Raw genomic sequence first — 23972 nt, 5'->3', positions numbered from 1 at the left:
CAGTGACAGTGAAATGATGCATATTTTCCATTTTGAATTGAAGTCCTTGTACATTCTGTAATAGAGATGCTAAAATGTATTGCTGCTTCAGTGAATTCCTCTTGGAATAAATGATACCAAAACATGGAAGCCAAACGTGATTATTGCCAAACCAAAGAACAACATTTCTCAATTATTTAAAACTGATGTCTTCCATGCTAATTTTTTTTTTCAAAATGCAACTTAAATTTAGTCTTTCTTATCGTGCATGTATTTCATGTTGTTTGCATTTGAGTTTAAATTTCATACGCTATCGACCCTGTTTAAAACATATTTAATAGCTACCAGACAAACTTTCTTTGTGGAAATATCATTATCTTCAGTTCTCTTTGATCTTGCTGCACACTTCTGCATTTTTTAAAAAAAAAAAAAATGTTCGTTGCATGAACAAAAGACGAGCTGCTTTAATTTGAAGCCCTCTCTGGAATGTCTTACAAAATCAAGATCAAACCCACATTTCCGGCAAAAGTTGCTGAGTTCGTCAATATTTACTGTTTTTTTTTCTCGAGACGAAGAATGCAGTTTTTCGGCAAGAGTGCAAATACTCGATAAATCAATGAAACTTATGTAAAGAATACTAGAGCTTAATTGTATAAAAGTTTGATTCATATTTAGCCTTCCGCCATATACATATGAAAAATACCCTAAGGGGTTAAACAGAATATCAATTTTGTGCATAAATCCATTGTCAGAGCAAAAATGAACATATCTGTACGAAAATACCAGGAAGCGGTCGTCCATAAATTTCATTCAATTGAATACATGTATTTCAAACAGACAATTTTGTGTCAATACCGAAGTGACATTTTCAATGGCTTAGCTTTTGTATTCAAGACAATGAGTATAATCTATGGAAGTTTTCCGCAGTATCTACACCAGGCAGTTTATATATGGATTTTTTTGTTCAGTAGCAGCTTTGTTATGACCTTGTAGCGATCGGAGTTTTTTTTCCGTAACAGACTTGAGTATTTGAAAATCGATCCGTACTATAAACCATCGATCTCAGTGCAGGGGAATTGTCTAAAACACGCAGTAAATCAGATAATTGCCGATGTTTACCATGTGTGCATATATCGATTTCAGCACTAACAAACTTGACAAAAAATACCTAAGTGATCTAGAAAAATCCCATGCCATTGGGAGTAGGAAGCCGGGGAGGGGAGGGTTGTTAAAGTACTACGACTACTAAAAGTAGTGGGAGCGGATACAAAAATCAGTTCAGTTAGACCTCTCTCTTGTGACAGATATTGGGACAATGATCAATAGGAAACCAACATGTATCTTGTAACTACAAAAAGAAAACTAATAACAAAAGATACACATATTTATGAAAACAAATAAATGTAGTCCAAGATACGATATTTTTTTCACATTTCCTGGAGAACACCAAACGACTTACAATTTTTGCAAATAATTATAATTTTTTGAAATCTCTTATTGCTAAAATCCAGCAATTAAGAGGGCTGGGTAGTTGTGGCCATTTTCAGGCTTTTTTGATCTTCTTTAGAAGAAGAGCTCCATATAAAGATATACAAAAATGATCAAATTTTAAAACTAAAATGTGTGAAATTTTTCTTTGCCAAATGATATTTGACACCTTAAGATATATCTAAAAAATTAAGTTATATCTGATGGTTAATTTGTTGACCCCCCAGCCTCCTTAAATTAATGATTTTTATTAAAACCATATGCATCTTAATTATCTTTTTGTCCCCTCTTTGCAAATGCGGAAGATAAATAGTTTGGGCCTGTCCCTTAGCCAGTTTGTCTGTTACTCCTTGGTTTCTAGACAATGCCTCCTTACACGAAAAAGGTTTAAATTCAAAATTTTTAACATTTGCAAGTCATTTGATAGGAAGATTGGTATAGAATAATAATTCCAGTGATAAATGTTAAATTTCATTGTAATTAACATACGTGTAACATCTAGTCTCAAGACAGGGAAAATCTTAAGGTTATAGGTAAGAAATCAAGGTCATTCAGGGAAATAGTCAAAGTGTCGTAATTGTTAAAGTTCCGTAATTGTCAAAGTACCGTAATTCTATTTAGGTAATAAGAAAAATCCTGTACCAGGAAGTTTTAAAGTATAATATTTTATATACTATGTAGAATAATTAAATATTCCTTTTATAAGTACAGGGGAGGAAAAAATTGGGGAGGAAATTAACCAAAGACAATGTCATAAGAAAAAAAACTACGAGCATTTCTTTGATATCATAAATATTTATAGTTTGACCCAGAGAACAATTACACGTACTTCTGTTTGTCACATTGGAGGCACCGTATGAAATTAAATACGGTGCGAGCACTGATCAATATAAAGCTTGAATTTCAAGCGAACCCCCTCCCCCTCCCCCAATATTTAAGACTGTTTAGCAGCGAATGAAAGTTAAGTACGAAAAGGTTCCATAATTAACTATAATATTCCGTGCATTATGTCTGTAACCAGAATAATTACAAGATAACAGAAAATATTTTTCACCCTGGGGCTTTATACGCACAGATGATGTATGACTTTCAAGAAATACATTAATTTTTTTTAGGATAGTTGAGATTCACAAGATTCAGGAATTGTCCTTGTTATATTTTTTCCCTTTCTGTCGATTGTTTAGATAAAAAAATATGCATAATATCCGAATCGCGTATAACATATCAAAACTTCGTCAATTCTTTGAATTTGTAAGTAGAAATGATTTCACATTGAAAGAAAATTAATACATTCTTTTAGATTTTTTTAATTTTAAAAATGTTGAAATGATGAAAATGAAAACCAATGTACGAATTGTCAAACAAATGAAAACCACTAAACAAGTTCTATATAATCTAACAACATGAAAAAATTTGGAGTTGGATCTGAAACTTTCAGCAACCTATAAATGTCACTTCTGACCGATGCACTTAACATCCATCAATTACGGGCCATTTTAGGACCATCAACCAGCCATTTTCAAGTATGCTAAATTGCCCATATTGAAAAATCGCCATAATTTTGTCTCCTATCTGAGGACATATTCCACGAGGGAGACATGATTCATATATTTACTGGATGTATATACGTCTTAAGTATATAAATATGTGCTTAATGTGATATTGGCGTCTCTTTGGGCAAAGCTATTCAGCATGTTGCAGTGATGAATTCAAAGCAAATAATTTCGTACAGAATTCAATAGCCCTTTTTCATGGAAGCAGTCTAGTTTTTCCCAGAGAGAAGCTCATTATCATTGTAAATTCATGAGTTTTAAGTTGCTACAATATCGATGATTTAAAAATTAATAAGTTACGTGTATAGGCCTACAACTGAATGCATATCGCATAAATGTTTTGCACAGTCAAAGATAAAACAAGGTTTGGTCTATAGAACTCAAATTCCCCCGAAAGTGGCCAATTTGTGACGTAAACAACAGTTTGTGGACATACTATTTATAGCGAACGAAGCGAACTATGTAGAACTAACTAACTAATTTGTTGCCGTCTTCCTTGGAAGACGGTCATCGGAGTTGAAATATTTTGTAGTCTTTGGACTATGTACTTCCTCTCTACTGTGATTGGTAGAAAATGCATGATGTGAAAGTTTTCAATTATTTCATTGGTTGAAATCTTGTTCAAGGCAAGGGAGGTAATTTTCTGGTGATCTGATTTTTCGTACGACTTAGTTATTTTTCAAGATTTACAATCAAAAATCAACAAAACGAATAAAAAATTGCAATAATTGAAACTGACACACACACTTTTTATACCAACTATTATTAGGTTTTTCTATATTTTCATGGTTAACAGAATGTAATTTTTTGAATGAAAACAATGAAATTATTATTTATCTATATGGTAGGGCTAATGTCTCAGTGTAAAAAGCTGAGCCAAGAACTACACTTAAGAATAATACGGTCTGATAGGTGTATATATCAGTTAACTGTTTGAAGATTGTTGCTAAAACGTTAAAACTTTTCGAAAAAGCAATACTTGTATCATGTCGACCATCCATATGTATCTAAGATGAATGACGATCCCAAACGAGTAGGTGTGTGCATATTGTGCGATCCCGATCGGTAATTTTTAATTACAGACTGTGTTTGTTTATTGTTTGAATTACGCCCCTCTCGAGAATTTTTCACTCATATGGAGACGCCAGTACTTGCCGGTGAAGGACTGCAAATTTAGACTCGGCACTCAGGGCCATTGAGCAGTGAGGGATCTTTTTCGTGCCAGCATCTACTGCGACATGGGACCTTGGTTTATCCGAAGGATCGGTCTTCACGTCCCGCAGTGATTCGAACCCGCGACGTAAGGATCAACTCCCTACTCCGCGACTCTAGAACAGACGCTCTAACCACTGCACAATGCTGGCAACTATTACAGACTGTGATAAACTGCTAGAAAAACAATATGGAATTTAATCTGAGTATGCGTGCCATACTTAAAGAGTGTACAAAAGTTATAGGCAAATTTGAGTCTTCGTAGACAGACAAAGGGATACACAGGACAAAACTTGATGTCCCGGATCCTATATCTTCAGGAAGCGTAAAATGCTTAGGGTTGGTGAAATTTTCAGTGTGTAAACTTAATGTTCAAAGTATCAAATTAAAAAATCTTACGTGCTGTTGGTCAATTCCTCGTAATGCAAATGAGACGTAAAGGTTGACACAGCCACGGAGTGACTTAATTAACTTCGTGTATTTGGTGTCAAAATGTTCTCTTTTCTTTTATAATAATAATTTTATAATAATAAATGTAGGTTTGATGGTTCGCAATGATATCCATAATCCTGTTAATAGAGAAAGCAATTAATTTACATGTACAGTTAAATCCGTTTAAATGGTATTTGACACAAACAGGAGAACAGTTGAAACAAACATTCTACATTCTATTATTCTTTGTAACATTTGATCATTCAAATACTTTTGAAACTTAAAGGACATGACCTAAAATACTGAGATTTGGAATAGACTTATAAATATAATCGATATATTCATTGTATTCATGAATTTAAAGTCATGATTTTCTACATCACAACACGAGGCCAAAAATATAATACAATGCTTCCTTCAATATTTCCTTCAGTAATTTTTTGTGTCACTGGTTGATACAGATGCTAATTTCAAATCACTTATATTGATTTACGTGTTGTGAATGAGTTATTTCAGGTTATCTTCCGAAAACCGGAGGGCAAGGGCGTTGTGGTTAAATGAGTTATTTTTATGCGCAGTTTTCTTTAAGTTCCAGAGAGTTCTTGCGGCTCGCTTAATGGTTTGCTGAAGTCCAAACACAATGTTAAGTTTTGTTGATGCTTGCTATTTGAGCCTCTCTGTGTGGTGACAAGGCTTATTTTAGTGACGAATTGCATGACAGAAGGACCTCTAGCTTTGCCTGACCACCAGTGTAACAACTATGAACTTTAAGATCTAAAAGATTTTGGCTTGAAAATATCTCAGACATTCCCATGGACATAAAGAGAGAACGTGTTAGAAAATAGTTTAAAATAATTGAGACGATGACGAAAAACAATTGAATGGTCCACGGAAGTGGAGTTTATTGACAGATTATTGATAAGGTTATTCATTAGTTGAAACGATAGTTAATATGATTAAACCAATTTATCATGACCTTGCAATACGCTTTCCTACCAAAAATGTTTACCAGAAATGATAAAATATGTCAAAAGCATGAATAATCGAACAATTTCTTCCGTTTTTGAGAGCAGGTAGCTTTTTAGAGCACGCAGCAATTTTCTCTCTCTATTTTTAAATATGAAATAACAACATTATAGATGATTCATATATTCAGTGACCCCGACTCGGAATTTCGAAAACGAGGCTAAATTGGACAAACACCGCAAGAAACATTGTGAAACTAGCTATACTGTCGTACACATTTAAATAGTATCATGTTGTAAATTTTGAATTTACCAGGTGGAGTTAAATGCAAAATTTACATACAGTCATTATGTTGTAAATTTTGCATTTACATGTACCACCACCTGGTAAATTCAAAATTTACGACATGAGAATATCATACTTTGTCCAGTTTTAAATCTCTTCAATACCAACAGCAGACGCATATAACATAGTAAGATATAGTGACAAAATTGCACGTAATACTAGTCTTATTCTGCATGGTGACAATAGTTTCAGTATTCCTATGAATCTATCCGAAAGGCAGTGTTTTTCAAAATAGAATATGGGGCATATTCCCGGCCTTGATTTTTGCATCTGGAAAGCAAGAGCTAAATGACTGTTTTCACTATTTTTTTTAAATATCTATTTGCAGTATAAAGCATACTTTATTTTATGTCCTTGAGCCTTGTCTGAGGTTACGGTTAGGGACACTGGAAGAAATATATTCATGTTTCCAGTGCATAAAGCAGTTCTATGCCATTGAGAACTATGATGGTGTTATACTGCCAAGAACATATTTCCTCATTTATTCATTTCATCTTGCCTGTTTCTTATTCTTTAAGCATTTTACTTACGTCTTTTGACGAATATTAGTGATTTGGGGAATTTATAATTACATAACAAAAACCACTCTTTATTGGAAAACAAATAAAAAGAATATATATTTCATTTATTCACCTCATCTTAGCTGTTTCTTATTTATATACACAAGTTTTAAATCATCAAAATGCAATAATTTTGTTTTTCAGAAAATCGCTGAACATTTTAGTTAATCTTTTGACGGACATTGCTGATTTGGGGAATTTATAATTACATAACAAAATCACTCTTTATTGGGGAACAAATAAAATTTGATAGTTTTGCAATATGCACATTCGTCAATATTTCTTCTGATTTCATCCCTTTTCCTCGTGGAGGATATATTACATATCCTGACAAGCCATATCAGATAATTTTCTAGACTCCAACTTGGATGCCTAGGAATTTCGGGATTTCTAACAAAGCGGATCAGATTTCACGGATTTCGTAACCCACCAACGGTTAACTTTACAATTCGTTTATCTCCTAGCTCTCCACTTCTGGGACTCCAACCACCGCCACGTGGCTGTTGTTTTTATGCCTTCGTGATGCTGGAATCCTTTTTTATGCTTTGGTTTTTACGATGGACGCTTATCTTTCCGCAAGCATCCTGTATTATTTTGTTCGTCTATGTTCAAAGAAGCCGTCTATCATTTTCTTTATAAGTGATGAATTTTTGATAATATTTTATCTGTGGAGATTAAAATTTCTTAAATTTTCTTAACTGTTTTATATAAACTTCAGGTAGAAATGGTAAAATCAAACAGATCGAAATCAGTGCAGATTCTAATAGTTGCAAGACACTCGAGAGGATTGGGAAATTATAGCTCTTTACTGTTGGCTATGATAGGTCTAAAATTCAGTTGATAAATCAAAATTGGCAGCTTTCGTGCACTTTAAGTAAGAATATAATTCAAAATTGCATCAACTCGACAGTTTTTGTAATTTAGTCAAGCATTTTCCTCGCACACATGTGTGGTGCTCATCTAAAAATAAAAGAGAGGAGATTGCACCTATTTTCGAAAGAAAAATGTAAAATATGCCGAAAACGCTTATGTTTTCGATAGTTTTCATTGCATAATTAAGGACGTGTTTGTTAAAGGGTTAATGAAGACACTAATACAATGTTTGCTAATGTTGCTAAAGATGACTCAAGCGAAACATTTAAGAATGCTTATTGTCTTTGGTAATGCACATAACATCAATTTGTACGAACCGCTTCAGAATTTGTAATGCCTTAATTATTTAATACTAATGACTTAGTGTGTATTTTTTTTTCTCCCACTCTAAAGAAAGAATTATGGGGCACTAAATGTTAAGGGCTGTAAGGGTTCTTAATTATGTCACTAGGGTAGAACTTTGCAATTATTTCACTCAGTTACCTCAACCCAAGAAATCGTTAACATGGTCAAGTGGATTGGGTCAACAATAATTAAGCGAAATCTGCATTATACAAGAAGAGAAAAACGTTTGTCTTTAAGGACAGATGATACAAACTTCCTTCAAAAATCGTGAATTAACAATTAAAGCCATGTTTATATGAGTAAAATGAATGAATAAGTTTAGCCGCAAAGATTTTATTTCATTCAAAGTTTCAAATTATGTCCTATAAGTGATGAAGATTTTGTAAACTAAGGATTACGGCAAAAAGAATTTTGAACATGGCAGAAAGTCTTTTGGAAATTTCTTGATATCCCATGAATTTGATATTTGCATCACTAGATCTAAAAATACATATCATCCAGGCATCCACTTTTTGTCTGTTTGTATCACTTGCCCTTAAAGGTAACCTTTTACTATACGGTAAAGATTTTTGTCGACTCTTCTTTTTGCAATTATAAGAACTTGTTGATTTATTTGATTTTCAGTTAATTTAAATATAATACATGTAATATAAGTGAAATGGAAAATGGTGAAAACCTTTGTCTACCATGCAATAGAAAAAGCTTAAGTACAAATATACGATTTTTTATAACTAACTATACGTGACACGAAGGAAAGAAAGACACAAAACACATTTGCAAAATAATTTTACACAAAACAACAAACATACACGGACTGGTCTTGTCAAAATATGGTGTTTTGCCACAGAACCGACATACCACATTGTTTGCACATTATGACACTTCTACTGGCATGAAATTATCAACAAAGCGAACATGTGAAACATACTTCGGAGATGAGTAAATTCATTTTGCACATGGTGCATTATCCATTTTTTCCACACCTCATGCAGTCAAAGCGCTTTCTTTTTTGGAGCCAAGAAAACGGGGCAAATAACAAAACCACTGTAACGCATGAATACTTTAAACTCTGAATGCTACTTATTCAAGGAATTAGTGGTTTCTATCTTTAAATAATAGTAGCTATGTGGCAATTTCTGGGAATGATCTCTCAGTTTGAATGCACTCAAGCGTACTAGTTAATGACACTATGTATTACTACGCCATATTTCAGTGTACTAGAAACGAGACAACTTAAATAAAAGTCACCATTAATCAACATTTTACACATTTTCACGTGAGATTGTGCAACATTCATTGCTTCGGCTTCCAAGAAAGAAAAAGTGTTGAAGGATTTTTTTTTTTCAAGAAAAAAAAAGAAAAGGGGGGGGGGGATCAATCTAGCTGTTAACAGAGACTGCAATTTAATGACCCAAATTTATTAATTATTGGAAGCTTTAACGTACATGTATTAATATGAAATGCTCGAAGGTATATAATCTGACATCAACATATGGTTAAGGCGGAAAAATTGCATGATGAATTATTGCACAAGTAGATTTGACAAGTCTTACTTTTGCTTATTATTGATTCTTAAAAGTTGCCTGGTTGACTACGGTCAACCATCTTGCAAAACTCTCAATGTTCTGTTCTGTTCAATCACTCTGAAAAAGCAAAAACAGTTCATTGACCATTAATCCTGTAATATTGCAATGTTTTAAAACCCACCCTCAATGCATTTTATTTGCTGTGTATTGATTCAGTACGGAGCACGTGTATCAGTAATAAAAGACATATGACATAGTACGAGGGGTTATCAAAAAGTTCGTGGACTGACGCGATAAAATTAATAATATGTAGTCTTTGCTTACAAAATTTATGCGGAACATAAAACAACAAAAGTTTAAGAAATGTTGAAAATTTTAGCTTGATACGTTGAAAATTTGCCAAATTATTCTGAAATTAAAAAGACTTTATGTGATCACCCGGCGCTGTCGCCGTTTAGTGTCATGACGTCCGCTTAACGTCATTGTTTCTTACTGTCCGCTCTCTCTACCTCATACACTTATCTTAATGAGATTACCTGGAGTTAAGTAATGACTTAAACTCGTCTTATTTATATGAATTTAAAATGTCATGAGCAGCTTTTTTCAATGCATATAATATTGTAAATGGATCTTTATATGGGGAAAGATCCTCACTTGATTATGCCAGAATACTTAGCTTGTTGGAGTTCAATTTCTACCACACATGATCAACGTCACTTTTCGACGTGACTGACTTTTGACACCCTGACTACAAATCGACACTAACTGTGCATATTTCATCTCTCTGAATCTTTTTGGGCATTAAAAAACAAGTACTCTGGATGCATTTTATTTTTCTGTAGCCAGTTTAAAATTCCTTAGGTCAATACCAGTTTTTCCAGGAGCGAAACTCTATAGAGTGTTTGAAAAAGAAACCCCTCCCCCCTTTTGACGTTATTTTCAAGCCCATAATTGTTTGGACACTCCATATAAAATTTACGATAAAATTTCATAGAAATTACAGAATGGGGTAAAAATTGCAAATTTTACTGAACAAATGTGTCGTACCACATGCCTGAATTAACGAGATTTTTTGATGACAAATACTCATATCTAAAGAGTTTTTCTCAGTTACAATCAGGTAGAAAAAAAACGTCATATTAGAGGTTGCGCCGCCTGGACATACATTTGCTTACAAAAACACTAACAATTTATTAAAAAATAAAAATTATGATTTATGGTTTATTCTATAGATAGAGAAGATGATGCTAACTTAATGTGTAAAAATTCATTGATGTACCTAAAGCGGTTTTAATTTTATGACGCTAGTCCACGAACTTTTTGATAACCCCTCGTACACAATATATTGATTAACCTGAAATAAATTCTCTATAGAAATATTTTGATCCGCACCTCATGCAAGTGCAAAACTCTCTAGATGTTTGCCACACGCGCACATTACTGAACACGAAGACAATACATAGCTACTGTTAAGCTAAGGGGGTAAATTGAAACTTCATCGGTAACAGATGCACACGATATTGTTTGTCTGTAAAATGATGCATCGCACCACTAACCCATCTGTTTTATGCCAACTTGCTTAAATTCACTAATGAATGAACTGATAGCCGTGTGTTTCTCCCTGTTGGTTTTTTCACTTCAGGGAAAATTGTTTCACCGCGCGCATAACACGTCCATGCAGGGATGAAGCCGATGAAAAATTGACCGATGTGGCTTGCCTCTTTCCTGGCTGTTTCTTTAGAAGCAATAAAAATTCTTTATTTTCTAGAGATTAATCCATCTTTTTTGTTGTTGTTGTTTTGCAACAAATATATTACATAACAAGAAGAATATTTGATTTATTGTCTCGAAATTGAAAGATTATTTTTTTAAATTAAAAAAGTATAACTAAAATATATGTTAACGAAAACAATAACTGCATATTTTGAAAATGTCACAAGAAAGTAACTAAAAAACGTATTCCTCTAACTAACCGCGTTTACATTGATTTATGATGTTTATATTAAAAGTAGAAACCCCAGTAAGTCTATTCTAAATAATTCGATTGTCTCTGTGACTGTAAATTTTCGCCAGCATCATCAGTTTTTATACAGCTTCACGGCGTCTTATATACTCATAATTATAAACATTCATAGAGAGGCATAACGAGGAAATTAACCTCCACACGCGGCAGAGCAATAGCTTCGTTTACACTAGAAAATGGCTGCGTCCACCTGGTGAAAAAAAACCTTGCAAAAAGAAGTAAGCTTCCACCATGGTTTCTAGTACAAATGCAGTATGTACTAGTATAGTGTACACGAAATACAGTTGTCGTCAAAACAATTATCGCGGACAAGGGTGCATTGTAGCACTGAGAGAGTAATGTTCCAAGCGGCCGCTTGTCAGAATCGCTAATTGTACTCAGATGACGCTACAGACAATAGCAATACACTGAGCCACGCGTTTGCACCAGGTTACAAGGTTGGACTCATTATTAGCCTAACCCTTTAGCTCTTATTCAGACAGATTTTGCTAATATTAATGCCGCTGTTAATTGGTAATAATTTGCTGACCAGCTTAGTTTTTAAGCCACACAGATGCCGTTAAGCACATTGTACAATTTAAAAGTTTGAGGCTATCGTAAGATCGCCAGTCACTTTGAATTGTAAACCATGTCCTTCAACATGAACAAATGTATGATTAACGGTCGTTCAGGGTAAAATTCCCTTCTTGAATGTAATATTTTTGTAGCTGACAATTTATGCCTCCCCCATAAGGAGAGGACGAAGTAGTATATTTGGTCTAAATGAATCGGGTCCGTTACTTTAGAATCCTTGACAGGAATCGTTTCAATCTGTGTATATTATCAGCATTGTTACTGGTATAAATCAGAGAACAAACCGCTAGATTGGGATAGAGAAGGCATCCGATTTTTTTATTTTTATTTATTTATTTCTTTTAATTTTTTTTTATTTATTTATTTTTTTTTTTTTTTGTATTTACAAAAAAAAGTTTTTGTTGCAAAGTTTGATTATTCGTTTGTTTCATAATAAAGGCAGTATCAAAGATACACATTTTCCATCGAAATAACTTTCAAAATCCCTTTTTCTATTTTATTTATAAAACTAAACCTCACCGACCAAAAACTTGAGGTTAACCTTCTCTGTTTTTTTTAAAACCATCATTGTTGCAGCATAAAAGTTAAAAAGTTCTACGTATTTTTTTTTACATGATCTCTATCTCACAGAGCATAAGCGAGTAGATTGTCAATAATCTATCACAATAAATGCTAGGCAAGAATAAAACTGTTCGACAAGGCATGTGATAAGAGAATCAACAAACGCTTTGGTTGTTCGCTTTGCTGCGAGTATCGGTATATCGTATAACTTTGGTATGATAAAGATTCTGTCGCAGTATATGGCAGAAATCGATATTTTGTTCATGACCTACAAAGTACCTTAGAAATACTGTGAAAAATACAGAATGCTGCAGACGTGAGACCAATGATGCGGTATGACACGTAACTTATCATCATTAGCCGTGGATAATGAAGAAATCTTAAGGACAAGGTTCACCTCTGACAATTTCTATGAGACATGTTATCTACATGTATGTATTAGGTCTATAAGTCATTAGTATGGTTGAGAGGAATAAGACATCTAATTTCAGAATATTTCTTGAAGTACTTGTATATGCTTTCAATCCTGCATTCATTAAACGGTATGCGGAGGAGATACAAAGTTAGTTATCTTGTTCTCTTAAAAAATCTGCGATTCTTAATTTTTTTTTTTAGGCCTTCTTGAAGCAAAAAGGGGTTTAGTGGTCGTTTTAATTTCACACAATTGCTTTGGCAACTTTTAAAAACTTCCCATTGTTTTCTTGGCCATTTTTGTATGACCAGTGACCATTATCTGACCTTTGAATTATCTTCATCTCATCTAGTTTATCTAACGTCTGTTTATCGTCTGCCAATGTAGGGGCATGTCTGATCCGTAGTGTTCTAAAACACAAGTGGCGAAAACTCAAGAGAGACACGAGAGAGAGATGATGATAGTGATAACGTAAAGATTACTTTGATCTTAGTGAGACCAGATGCTGTGGAATGCGTCCAATAAAGTCTGCACTCAACCAACAGTTTGTTTAATTTCATGCACAATTATTTAAATAATTAAGTCATTAATTAATTAACATTAAATTAATTTTTTTTTTTGAAAAACCATATTCTTGCCGAGGGTATAAAATTCAGAATGTCCCAACTTTGAATGTTAATATTTTTGCAAAGTGACAAAATATTTACGGACCAACAACTGCATTTACAGTACTTTTTTTCATCAATAGATATTATAATAGCTATAACATAATTATTGTTTTTCAAAGTTTTGATTACATCTTGAAAAGTATGGTAGTCAGATTTTTATTAAATGGATGATACTGGGTCTCTCTATTGATATTGTTAAATTGTACTATGCAAACGGAAAATTTCCTATACTAGTGAATAGAATTTTGAAAGGGTGTGGAATTAAAAGGGCTCGCTCTCATCTGACGTGAAAATAAAGACGAAAGCTAAATGATCTAGGGATCGTACATATATCCAATATCCAAGTACAGGCTCAGTGATAATTTCATTCATTACATGTAGATGTCAAAATAAGTATACATACAATTTGAACAACGCTTCAAATGGTATATAACAAGAATGTGTTTTATAAGACATGTTAGGAAAAAAATCATACAAAATTTTTCTTTACATGTTTAAAAAGAAATAAATCAGAAAATCGAACCAATTCATAACATACCGTAACTATTGTATTTTTCATTATAAAATATCAAAACATATTCACTTTGAAGCAGATGTTAACATAAATATTTGATAATGATCTATTCCAATCCTTTACGAGTCACAATAAAATGACTTCAAGGGAACAAATGCTTCACGGTGACTGATGTATAAGGTGATGTACCTTTCCTAAAAAGCGTTTTTTGCTATATATTATTATATACCTTAAGTGAGAATATGGACAATGGTATCCTATAAATACTCATCAGCATTACTATGCAATATTACCCGACCTTTTAATATACTGTTATTTTATATAGTACTAATATTCCACAGCACTAATGACTGCATCATCTTTCTATTTTTTTCGGTTCCTGCATGTTTAACACGTGAACGTTCGACGTTCGTGACTAAAACTGGAGGATGTTTTTTTTTAAATTTATTACTTTGAACCTTTCGACATCTTGATTCTTGTTCAGACATGTTACATCTATCATACCTTCGAGCAATGACACCCTGCCGTTTGCTGGATAATGTGCAGTGCTGATTCAGGCATGAATTTTGTGTCTTAAGGTTTGCATACTGCAGATTTTTTTTTCTGTAAGATTGGCATATATTGTGCACTTTATCCAAGGGAAACTTGAAAACTTCCATACTTATTTCGGGTGTTTTCATAACTAAATTTACGATAACGTGTTTTTGAAAGGGATTATGTTTGGGCATAAAGATAGGAGAACTTGGATCATTACATTTTAGGTCAAGGATACAAATTTTATTAACGAGTTAAAAATATAAAAAAAATTTAGTGTTATTTTCATTTCTTTCTTTCTTTTTTTTTTTTTTTTTTTTTTTTTTTTTTTTGCATCATTGGCAATGGTTGATATTTTTTTGTTAATATTTTCAAATGATTTTCGTTCAGTACTTACTTGACAAAAAAGACAAAACAAAGTTGATCTTCGGTATCTCGAACATCGATATCTCGAATACCACAGATATGTCGGAAAAAAACATTGTGGAAGACCAATTTAACCAATTTCGCTTTAGTCATGTGATTTTACCTCAAAATCTCGAATTTCCGATATCTTGAAGACTTTTTTCAGACCCAATCAAGTTCGAGATAGAGGTTTCACTGTAGAAACAAACACTGTATTCTAGCATTGTTTGAGACTTACATTATAAACAATCACTGTAATAACATGTCCAGACTATTGTTTGTTTTTAACTGATGCTCATTTTTTATGCTATCTTGAAGTTGAAGCTATGCTTAAAATGTCTTTCTTGTTCCTTTCAGAAGTCAATCTCGGCTCTTCTGAACAGCAATTCGCCTTAGGTTAGTTCATACGCTTATTACCCTTGACTAACATACTACACTTTTTACTAAAGACAAACTAACCATATTTAAGACACCACAGAACAGTTTAAAGATTGCTTACAACAGTGTAGATGGTAAACACCTAAACGAAAAAGCAATAATTGAAAAAAGAATAGTTCAAAAGTTTGCCTTTTGTTATTCAGAGAGAGAGAGAGAAAGAGAGTTGACTTTTTGTTTTGCTTCTCTTTCATTTTGCCAAATGGGTTTGTTGTTGCTTTGACAAAACGAATGAATACGATAGATATGGTATATACTGGTTCGTTTATCAATTATTAAATATTTTACATCTATTCAGAATTCCTCACAGCTTTATTTATTTATTTTTTTATTATTTATTTATTTATATTTTGTCTTCAAGTGTTTAAAATAAAAATATGTTTAATAGTTATAAAAAAAAGAAGCATATATTTGCTTGGAACAACACTGTTCAGAGCTAATTAATGCTTCACCAGTGTATTGAGACTGTTGTTTAAAAGTTACGGTAGAATGGGAACTGTAAAAGGACCGTGATTGACAGTTTAATGGCACTTTCGTAAAATATATTTGCTGTATCATAAAAATGTTTCAAACCAAGTCGTGACCTTGAAGGATGGAGAAGGAGGAGAAATAGCTAATCTGCAATTCATATTTTTCATTTAACAAGAAAGCTTGTAGCTATTTTCGAACACGTTTCCAAAAATACTTAGTTTTTCCAATAGACTGTCTGACTTAAAAATGAGATTATTTCACCAGAGATATATTCTGGTTCAGGAAAAAAGAAAGAGAAAAAAAAATCAAGAAGTTGTATAAGAATGTTATGTCACAAATATTTCGAGTTTTTACTTTTTGAAGAAAACTCTATTTATTGTATTTTCTTGTCTGCCTGAGTTTTATGTTTCGTCAAGCATAAATGACACAGCTTTAAAAAAATGAGAAGATATTCTTAAGTATTTATCCCCGACATAGTGGAGTCACATTTAACATTCTGCATCAAAATGCATCTGTATTGACTGCAAACTCCTTGATTGTTGCATCAAGAAAGTATATATGGCAGTATTGTGAAAAGTATTTTGACCCCTTTTAAAGCTCTATTTACCGATTTTAAGATACGTATTTTTAAATGTAAGTTCCGTATTTATTTATTTTCGTTTTGATAGACATTTTCTTTAAAATTATAAGTGTACTTGATTTATTGAAGCAACAACTTTATTGTAGTTTGTACAAATTGTGTTGTATAATTAGGTAAGCGTACAGTGGACTCCTTTCATTCATTATTCTTAGTTCTATAATGGCACCGAAAGCAGCATTGCTGGTCCATATTTAGCATTCCCCCCACAAACATGACCCATTGATGTGATATAAATAGATTCACTGCAGAATAACATCAAAAGAAACTATCGGATTATTGAATAATGAATAAAAATCTTTAATCAAAATCAAGCATTGATTCGCGATTTGTTGTTAATGTAGGAATGCAAGATGATTGCGAATCTGTTCACTATAAGTCTGGCTAATTGGCGGGAGTAATCTTCATGATCATTTATTTAAAAAAAAAAGATATAATGCACACAAAGCCTGGTCATTTTACTTCAAAGTAAGTAAAACCAAACCAAAGATTCAATGTGATGAACCTTTTCCCCTCATTTTTTGTGCATGATTCTTCGGATTTTCTTTTTTCTTCATATTAAGGTTGTATTCGTTATTTTACTGTATTGTTCTCAGTAATTTCTCAGTAAGGTTTTCCTTCTTCGGTTTGTTATGATTAATTCTTGTTTTTTCATGCCAACTTATCCAGGATCACCAACAAAACCTGGTAAAGTTTACATTTCCGGTGAGTCACGTGACCATGATGTGACCTATTTTCTCTACTTTTATTCACAAAACAACGTTGATATGCTTTTAATATTGTCTGTGTTTCACTTTTATTTTTTTTTACTTTAAATGAAGCTAGACCTTTCTTTAAAAATCCACGATAGATAAAATTAATGTTTCATTGATTTAAATCATCACTTCCGCTTGCATTTGTCGTGTCAAATTGTGTCATGTGACCTGTATTTGTGATTTAGTAATATTTACACGTCGTTCCTTAAATTAAAAAAAAAATGTTTGTTACAATTCTTATTTCATTAATATATGATAATGTTTGAAATTCAATGGCAAATTAAAGCAAGCAATATATTCCAACTGAAAGATTAATGAGTATAATGTTGTAATAACATATTATACATAATATTTAATGTTAATTCTTTACAATTAACATGTTTGATCAATTACAGGATAGAAAACTTCAACCTGATAGTGCACAGTTACAATCTAGTGTTTCTGTTGTATTCAGGGCAAACAAAAGTCTTTAGTTCTTAATACTCATTTCAACGAAAAAAATTAATGATTTGGGCTATAGGAAGGTTCTTAAACAGATAAACAACATTATATCATCTTTAGTAAAACAAAAATTAAAGCATTACCAATGTGAATTTTGAAACTGGAAATGAAGAAACGAATGTGTCCTTGATCTGAATATTTTTTCCTCTCTAGTTCAGTTACTTGCTGTATATTGTTAGTCTCCTCCTAATTGCATGCAGCGAAGCAATAAATTTTACAACTTGTCCTCATTAACCCCGTTTCACTGACACTGGCAAGATAATAACAGTTTTTTAACAAAGCTGGTAAAAAAAAATAGTGAACGATGTCTGAGTGTCAATGTCAAACACTTAAACTTCAAAGCAAAAATATAGTCGGTCCCATGCTAAAAATAATACGATTAGGGTAAAAATGTTGACATCCACTATTATGCATAAAAAATAAGAATAATTATATTTAAAACAAATTGTTACCTTAAATCTTAAAATCTGTAGGAACTCTTGAAGAAAAAAAAATTGATAGGTTCCCTACTGCAATCTGTAAGAGGCCATTTTAGGTCAATGTCATAACCTTTAAAATTTTCCTTCCATGTTATTCGTTTTGCAAATTTGCAATAACGATCTGAAAAAAAATCTATGGAATGCCTTATTAAATTTTATCAACATAGAAAAACAGCCAGAGTTAAACCTGATTAAAAATTGTTGTTACCTTATACATGTAAAAAATGTTATTTTTGTCACAAATATTCTCAAATATTTATGTAACAAATATGTATCAAAAAAGTATTTGAATAAGTTTGACGATTAATAAACCTCAAAATGTTAAATATTAATACAGTGTAGTAACGATTTACACACTTTAGCCATTCATGAAATTATACAAAAAAGAAAGATGCGTTGCAGAGCTTAAATGTTTTACCTTAATCTTTCAAATGATATTTGAACTTCTTTTGAAGATTAAGAATATACATTTCCCTCGTTTTTGAAATATATTACTATGCTTTTTGTACTTGCTTGCTTTGTCAATGCAACAAGTCACGTAGTGTTTCGAACACAAATGAGTCCTGAACTAAGAATGCAATTAGTGAGTGTTCGCAATTTTCCGATAATAAATACATCATTCGCGCCATTCTCATTTTCTGTGTAAACTGCCACAAAATTATATCAAACTTGGATAATAATGTTACGAATGTTCTAAAGACTCATTCATAAAACCAAACCAGGTGATTTTCCCCAAGGCTTAGGTAACCTCGTGGTATTGCTTGGAAGGAAGCCCCATGTTCCGTTGCTAATGACGCAATAGAAACGATTTTGGAATGCTAGAACTGCAGCATATTGTTGTTAACAATCAACTTCATCTGAGAAGGATGAAACACGTGATAAAAGTACCCTCTTTTACCGTGCATCTTTGTAATTTAGCGCTTTATCGAGTATCCGTCTTCCTCGCTTTACCTTCATTCATCCGGTAAATTGGTCAGTCCATAAAGTCGTTAAATTACAGAGAGGGTGTAGACACCACCAATAGGTAATCCTGATTTTGTTATGATGAGGCTCAACTCTTGTCAAAGCTAACAGAGATAAGACTTTCTTGTTACCAGGAGAAATAAATTTCCTATCACAATTATGGTTTCATACACACATCTGTTGAATACCTATAACGCCTCGGTGCAATAATTTCATACATATTTTGATACCAACTGCGTTCTTTCTGGACCCTTACCAAGAACTGTATAATTATTTTGAGCGAATTTTTCTGCGATTTGTTTCTTTTAAAGACTTGTTAGCTTATATATGTATACAAAATTTTTATCAAAATTCCAATACATGTATCCAATTTCTAGATTACAATGCGTATTCATTTGCATTTTAAATTCCAAAACTCGAATTTTTTGCAAATCTAACAAATCATTGCTCGAGTAAGTCTGAACTGGTACTTATTTAGTTCCTTAAGATTGATGGGAATTACCTTAAAGAGTAGTATTCTGCCCCGAAATAATATAAAAAGCTACGTATTTTCAGATTATAAATGTTTTGATGATTTTTCTTTTTCTGAAAGTCATGGTGCTGCATGACATTTGAAATCCGTGAATTACAAAACCACTTTTGAAATTCATCGAAAAATACCCAAATGCTGTGATGATTTTTAAAAGTCAATGCCTTGACTGAAAAAGGAAAATCAGTTCATATAGTGATTCATGTAATAAAGATCGTACAAGAGAAGGGGACTCCAGTAGGAAAGATACAATGTCTTATTGACTTTTATGTATTTCAATCAAAATTAACTTAATTGCGAGAGAATGAATATGAATTATCATTATTCATAAGGTACATTTGGTTTTCCCTCACATATTTAAGAGATATATTATTTTGAATGTTGTTCAAGTCAACATTTAAAATTGTCTGTGAGTTTGTAATATGTCTTTCTGATTTGCATTTTTGTTTCATTCCTTGAACTCGAAGTGATGTTATTGTTACAAAAGCTAGAATCTGAGCTCAACGCCCTTGATCAAACAAATCTTGTGCAATTGTTTTCTGCAAGCATTTGCCAAGATTTTTTTTTTTCATGGCTGAATAAAAATACAGAAGGTTTGAATGGTTTCTGGAGAAATTTATGTTACAACTCCATATAGTGTCAGACAAGTGTTGTAAACCTGCCCCAACCCCAAAATATCCGGAAAGATTAATCTTCTCTTTGAAATTGTAGCGAGAAAAGAATTGGCAATTGTTAAGCGAGAAGACGAAAATAGTTCATTGTTTTGTCTTTTCGTTGTCCCTTTTTTACAATAATTTTTTGCTGAGTGTTGTTGACTTGAATCCAGGTTCAGTGTCTGTTTCATTTGAGGTTGTTTTCTTCTATTGCATTTTATGTCTATTTTCAGATACCTTCTGCATGCTTTCATGAGAAAATTGTCTTTTGTCGAATAAATGTGCCTTTTTGCCATTGTGAAATGTCTTTTTCTTAAGTTAAAAATTGAAATTCAATCTCGAGTAAGAATGTTCATGGCAAGCATTTCATCTTAAAAAATAAAATCTCAGATCATGAAAAACCATTTTATATGTTTTACAGCGACAGCATTTTCGAAGAATTCTGCAAGAATTTTTTAAGAATATGGTAAAAAATATTATGAATTTAAATAGGCGAAACTTTCAGATTGTACAAATTTCGTGCTTTGTATAATATTCCACTAAATTAATGCCTGAATGCAGCTGCCATCAAATTAATCAGTCAATTGCAGAATGATGTAGAATTCAGTGTATTCTCTTATGAATGTTTAACAACGATAATGTCATAAAAAAATATGAAAACCCGCCTATCGATCGACATGTATCTGAATCAGCATGTGAAGTAGACAATACAATAGACAGCAAAGCGTCCTTCTAGTTTACACTTAAATACATTAGCCTGTTTTTCATTGATTTTCTCAGCTTCTTCTGACAAATTGTTAATTTCCCTCGTTTCATACTAAAATTCTATATGTAACAGCAGTTTTGAACGTCAAGGCCATTTTGTTTTATTTTCCCGTTGTAATTGAATGGATACGGTACACTGTATACAATCAAAAAGATTTTAACAATCGGCAAAAATTTCTGTAGTTTGAAAATTTACGTCCCTTTTTTTCATTATTTACAGACATCAAAAAGTCTTAGGGTAATTGTTATCGTATCACTAAAATTAAGAATTCTTTGAGGCACCTTGTTAATAATTGAGTTGCAAGTAAGCATACCCTTCTTGAACTAAAACTTTAATCCAGATCTTGTGTACTCTCATTAATCCTGAAATGACTCTTCAATGTTTGGAGGTCAGTAAAGATTAAAACACGTCACTGACCCAGATTGGTTTTATTGACCTACATTTATTGAATTCATTAATATTTCATTGCTTATGCAAACTGTAAATCGTCTGTGATATGGTCATACCTAAAATATAATCATGCAAATACTATGTTCTTTAAATGCATAAACTTTTATTAATTTCATTTTTTTTATCATACAGGGACGTATCAAGGTCAATGGCTTCGTGGTATGAGACATGGTTATGGTGTGAGACAAAGCGTTCCATATGGGCTTGCTTCCCATTACCGCCCAAAGATGCGTGCTTCGCTTACCTCCCTTCGCAGCCAAAACGAAGACGAACTCGTCGTAAAAAGCAGAGACAAGAAATTGGATGAAAGTCGAGGTGGATTTGTCTTAAAAGCCAAAAGTGACGAAACACCTCCAACCAGAAGGCGTTCGATTTTAGATAAACGTTCCAGTCTCAAAAAGTCAGTGTTCAGCAAGATCAAAATCAGGAAACAAAAAAGTACAGGTGACATCAACGATTCGTCACCCAAACGACCTGGAACGGGATCTGTTCGAAGTACAATCAGTAGTCTAAGCCACGCAAGTGTGGATTCAACTCAGTCGGGGCTCACAAACGCCTCAATGTACACAGATAGCAATCTAAGTTTTGTTAGTCAAGATGACATCACGGATGTCAACGTCACAGAATCCTATATGGGAGAGTGGAAAAATGACAAGAGATCTGGATTTGGAGTGAGTCAAAGATCTGATGGATTAAAATACGAGGGCGAGTGGTTTAACAACAAAAAGTATGGCTATGGTGTGACTACATTCAAAGATGGCACCCGGGAGGAAGGAAAATATAAGAACAATGTCTTAATATCTTCAGGAAAGAAGCATAAATTATTTCTAATTCGGACCTCAAAACTAAAAGAACGAGTTGAAAATGCAGTGGTATCGGCGCAAAGAGGAGCACAAATTGCCTTACAAAAAGCGGATATTGCACTAACAAGGTGAGAGAGAATTATGACGGTGTAAAATATTTGAGCACCAATGACGTCAAAAGCAACAGTAAACCCACTGTATCCTGTTAACGGTTGAACCTCTTGCTAAAAGTCTAAAGAACAATTAAAATTTGAAACTTACCTCGGAAGTAAATGCATTTGATAATCTTTAAGTACAATTTTAATTTTCCTTTTTTTCATTTTTCATATAGTACATGTACATTATACATCATATAACATTATTCTCAAAACATATTACCACTGAAATACATGTTGCAATATACTCTGCAAAGAACTCGAAACACATTAAATATTTTCAAAGCTTTTTTTTACACCTAAACTTTAAATCGTCTTCTGATAAACCACCTCTTCTACTCTGACAGGAGTTTCTCTACTTCTCGGTGTTCACAAACGTTAAATTGTAGAGCATGACCAATATCGATTATTTTTTATGATATTAACTATCAAAATCTTAGATCAAATATCACGGTCGTTGTTGTTCAAAAAACAAGACAGATATTCTCACAAGCCGCATTCTTGATGTGCATTTTTGCTTGTTTGTATTACATTCACATTTGATTTACTTGCTTTCAACTTACATGTATATCGATGTTTTAAAAAAACACCACAAAAACAAAGGGATCGATATTTAATTTTTTCTTGAGCCAACACGTGCACATAAAACATTTAATTCCTATTAACAAGGGTATAGGGGGTATTTTTTATGAATTTGAGGTTTACTCTCACCCATGAATCCACAACCTCCACTTCTAATGAACAGACGGCTCACATTATAAGATGACTTTTCCCAGTAAATTAGAAATAACTGTTCACCACAATTTCATGTATATTGAAGTTTTGAATTAATTTAGAATTCATGTTTGTTTTATCATTGTTAAACAGTTCTAGAGATTTCATACTTGATATAACAACCAGCAGTATTGACGATTGGAATTAATGAATGTATTTCATTTCGATTCTTTAAGATTTCGAACATTTACTCACTCTCTCTCACTCTCTCTCTCTCTCTCTCTCTCTCTCTCTCAGAGCAAGGTAAAGTTCAGTAACACACTACATCAGCTAGCTCAAAGTACTGATCAACTACAACTTGTAAAGCGTGTGTTGCTAGGGAAACAGCTTATATCTGTTTGGCAAATATTCAATTTATTTCTATTTATTCGACGTGTACTTCTTATTTAACATAATGAAAAGAACGAATTTCATTTAGATATAAGATGCCCCTTTCTCTGACCTGTAAAATCGGAAATCTCAATTTAATGCCAACACTAAGATAAACATTTCAAAAATAATTCTAATAATTAAAATAAAAAAGTTTACTTTCTAATTTCTGCAAAAATTAAGGAATGAAGCACTTTTTGTTCATCAGAGTGATGACACATTTGAAGATTGGAAACCATTGATACTGTACCTTTTCTGTTTAC

General features: G+C 32.7%; 1 protein-coding gene across 2 annotated transcripts in view; it reads left to right on the top strand.

Moving 5' to 3' along the window:
- LOC133206003 (junctophilin-1-like) overlaps positions 1-23972 on the top strand; it is a 41721-nt gene that overhangs the window by 5416 nt on the left and 12333 nt on the right. Inside the window, exons 2-3 of one of the 2 annotated variants that reach the window (XM_061341908.1) lie at positions 15327-15365; positions 21741-22539. In XM_061341908.1, the coding sequence (XP_061197892.1) occupies positions 15327-15365; positions 21741-22539 (838 nt within the window). The remainder of the gene's footprint in view (positions 1-15326; positions 15366-21740; positions 22540-23972) is intronic. The other variant, XM_061341909.1, reaches the window with a different exon arrangement.

The sequence above is a fragment of the Saccostrea echinata genome, unplaced genomic scaffold (genome assembly GCF_033153115.1).
Source record: "Saccostrea echinata isolate AGI-Se365-2 ecotype Australia unplaced genomic scaffold, CSIRO_AGI_Sech_v1 ptg000054l, whole genome shotgun sequence".
Lineage (NCBI taxonomy): Eukaryota > Metazoa > Mollusca > Bivalvia > Ostreida > Ostreidae > Saccostrea > Saccostrea echinata.
This window is presented reverse-complemented; position numbering and strand designations above follow the sequence as displayed.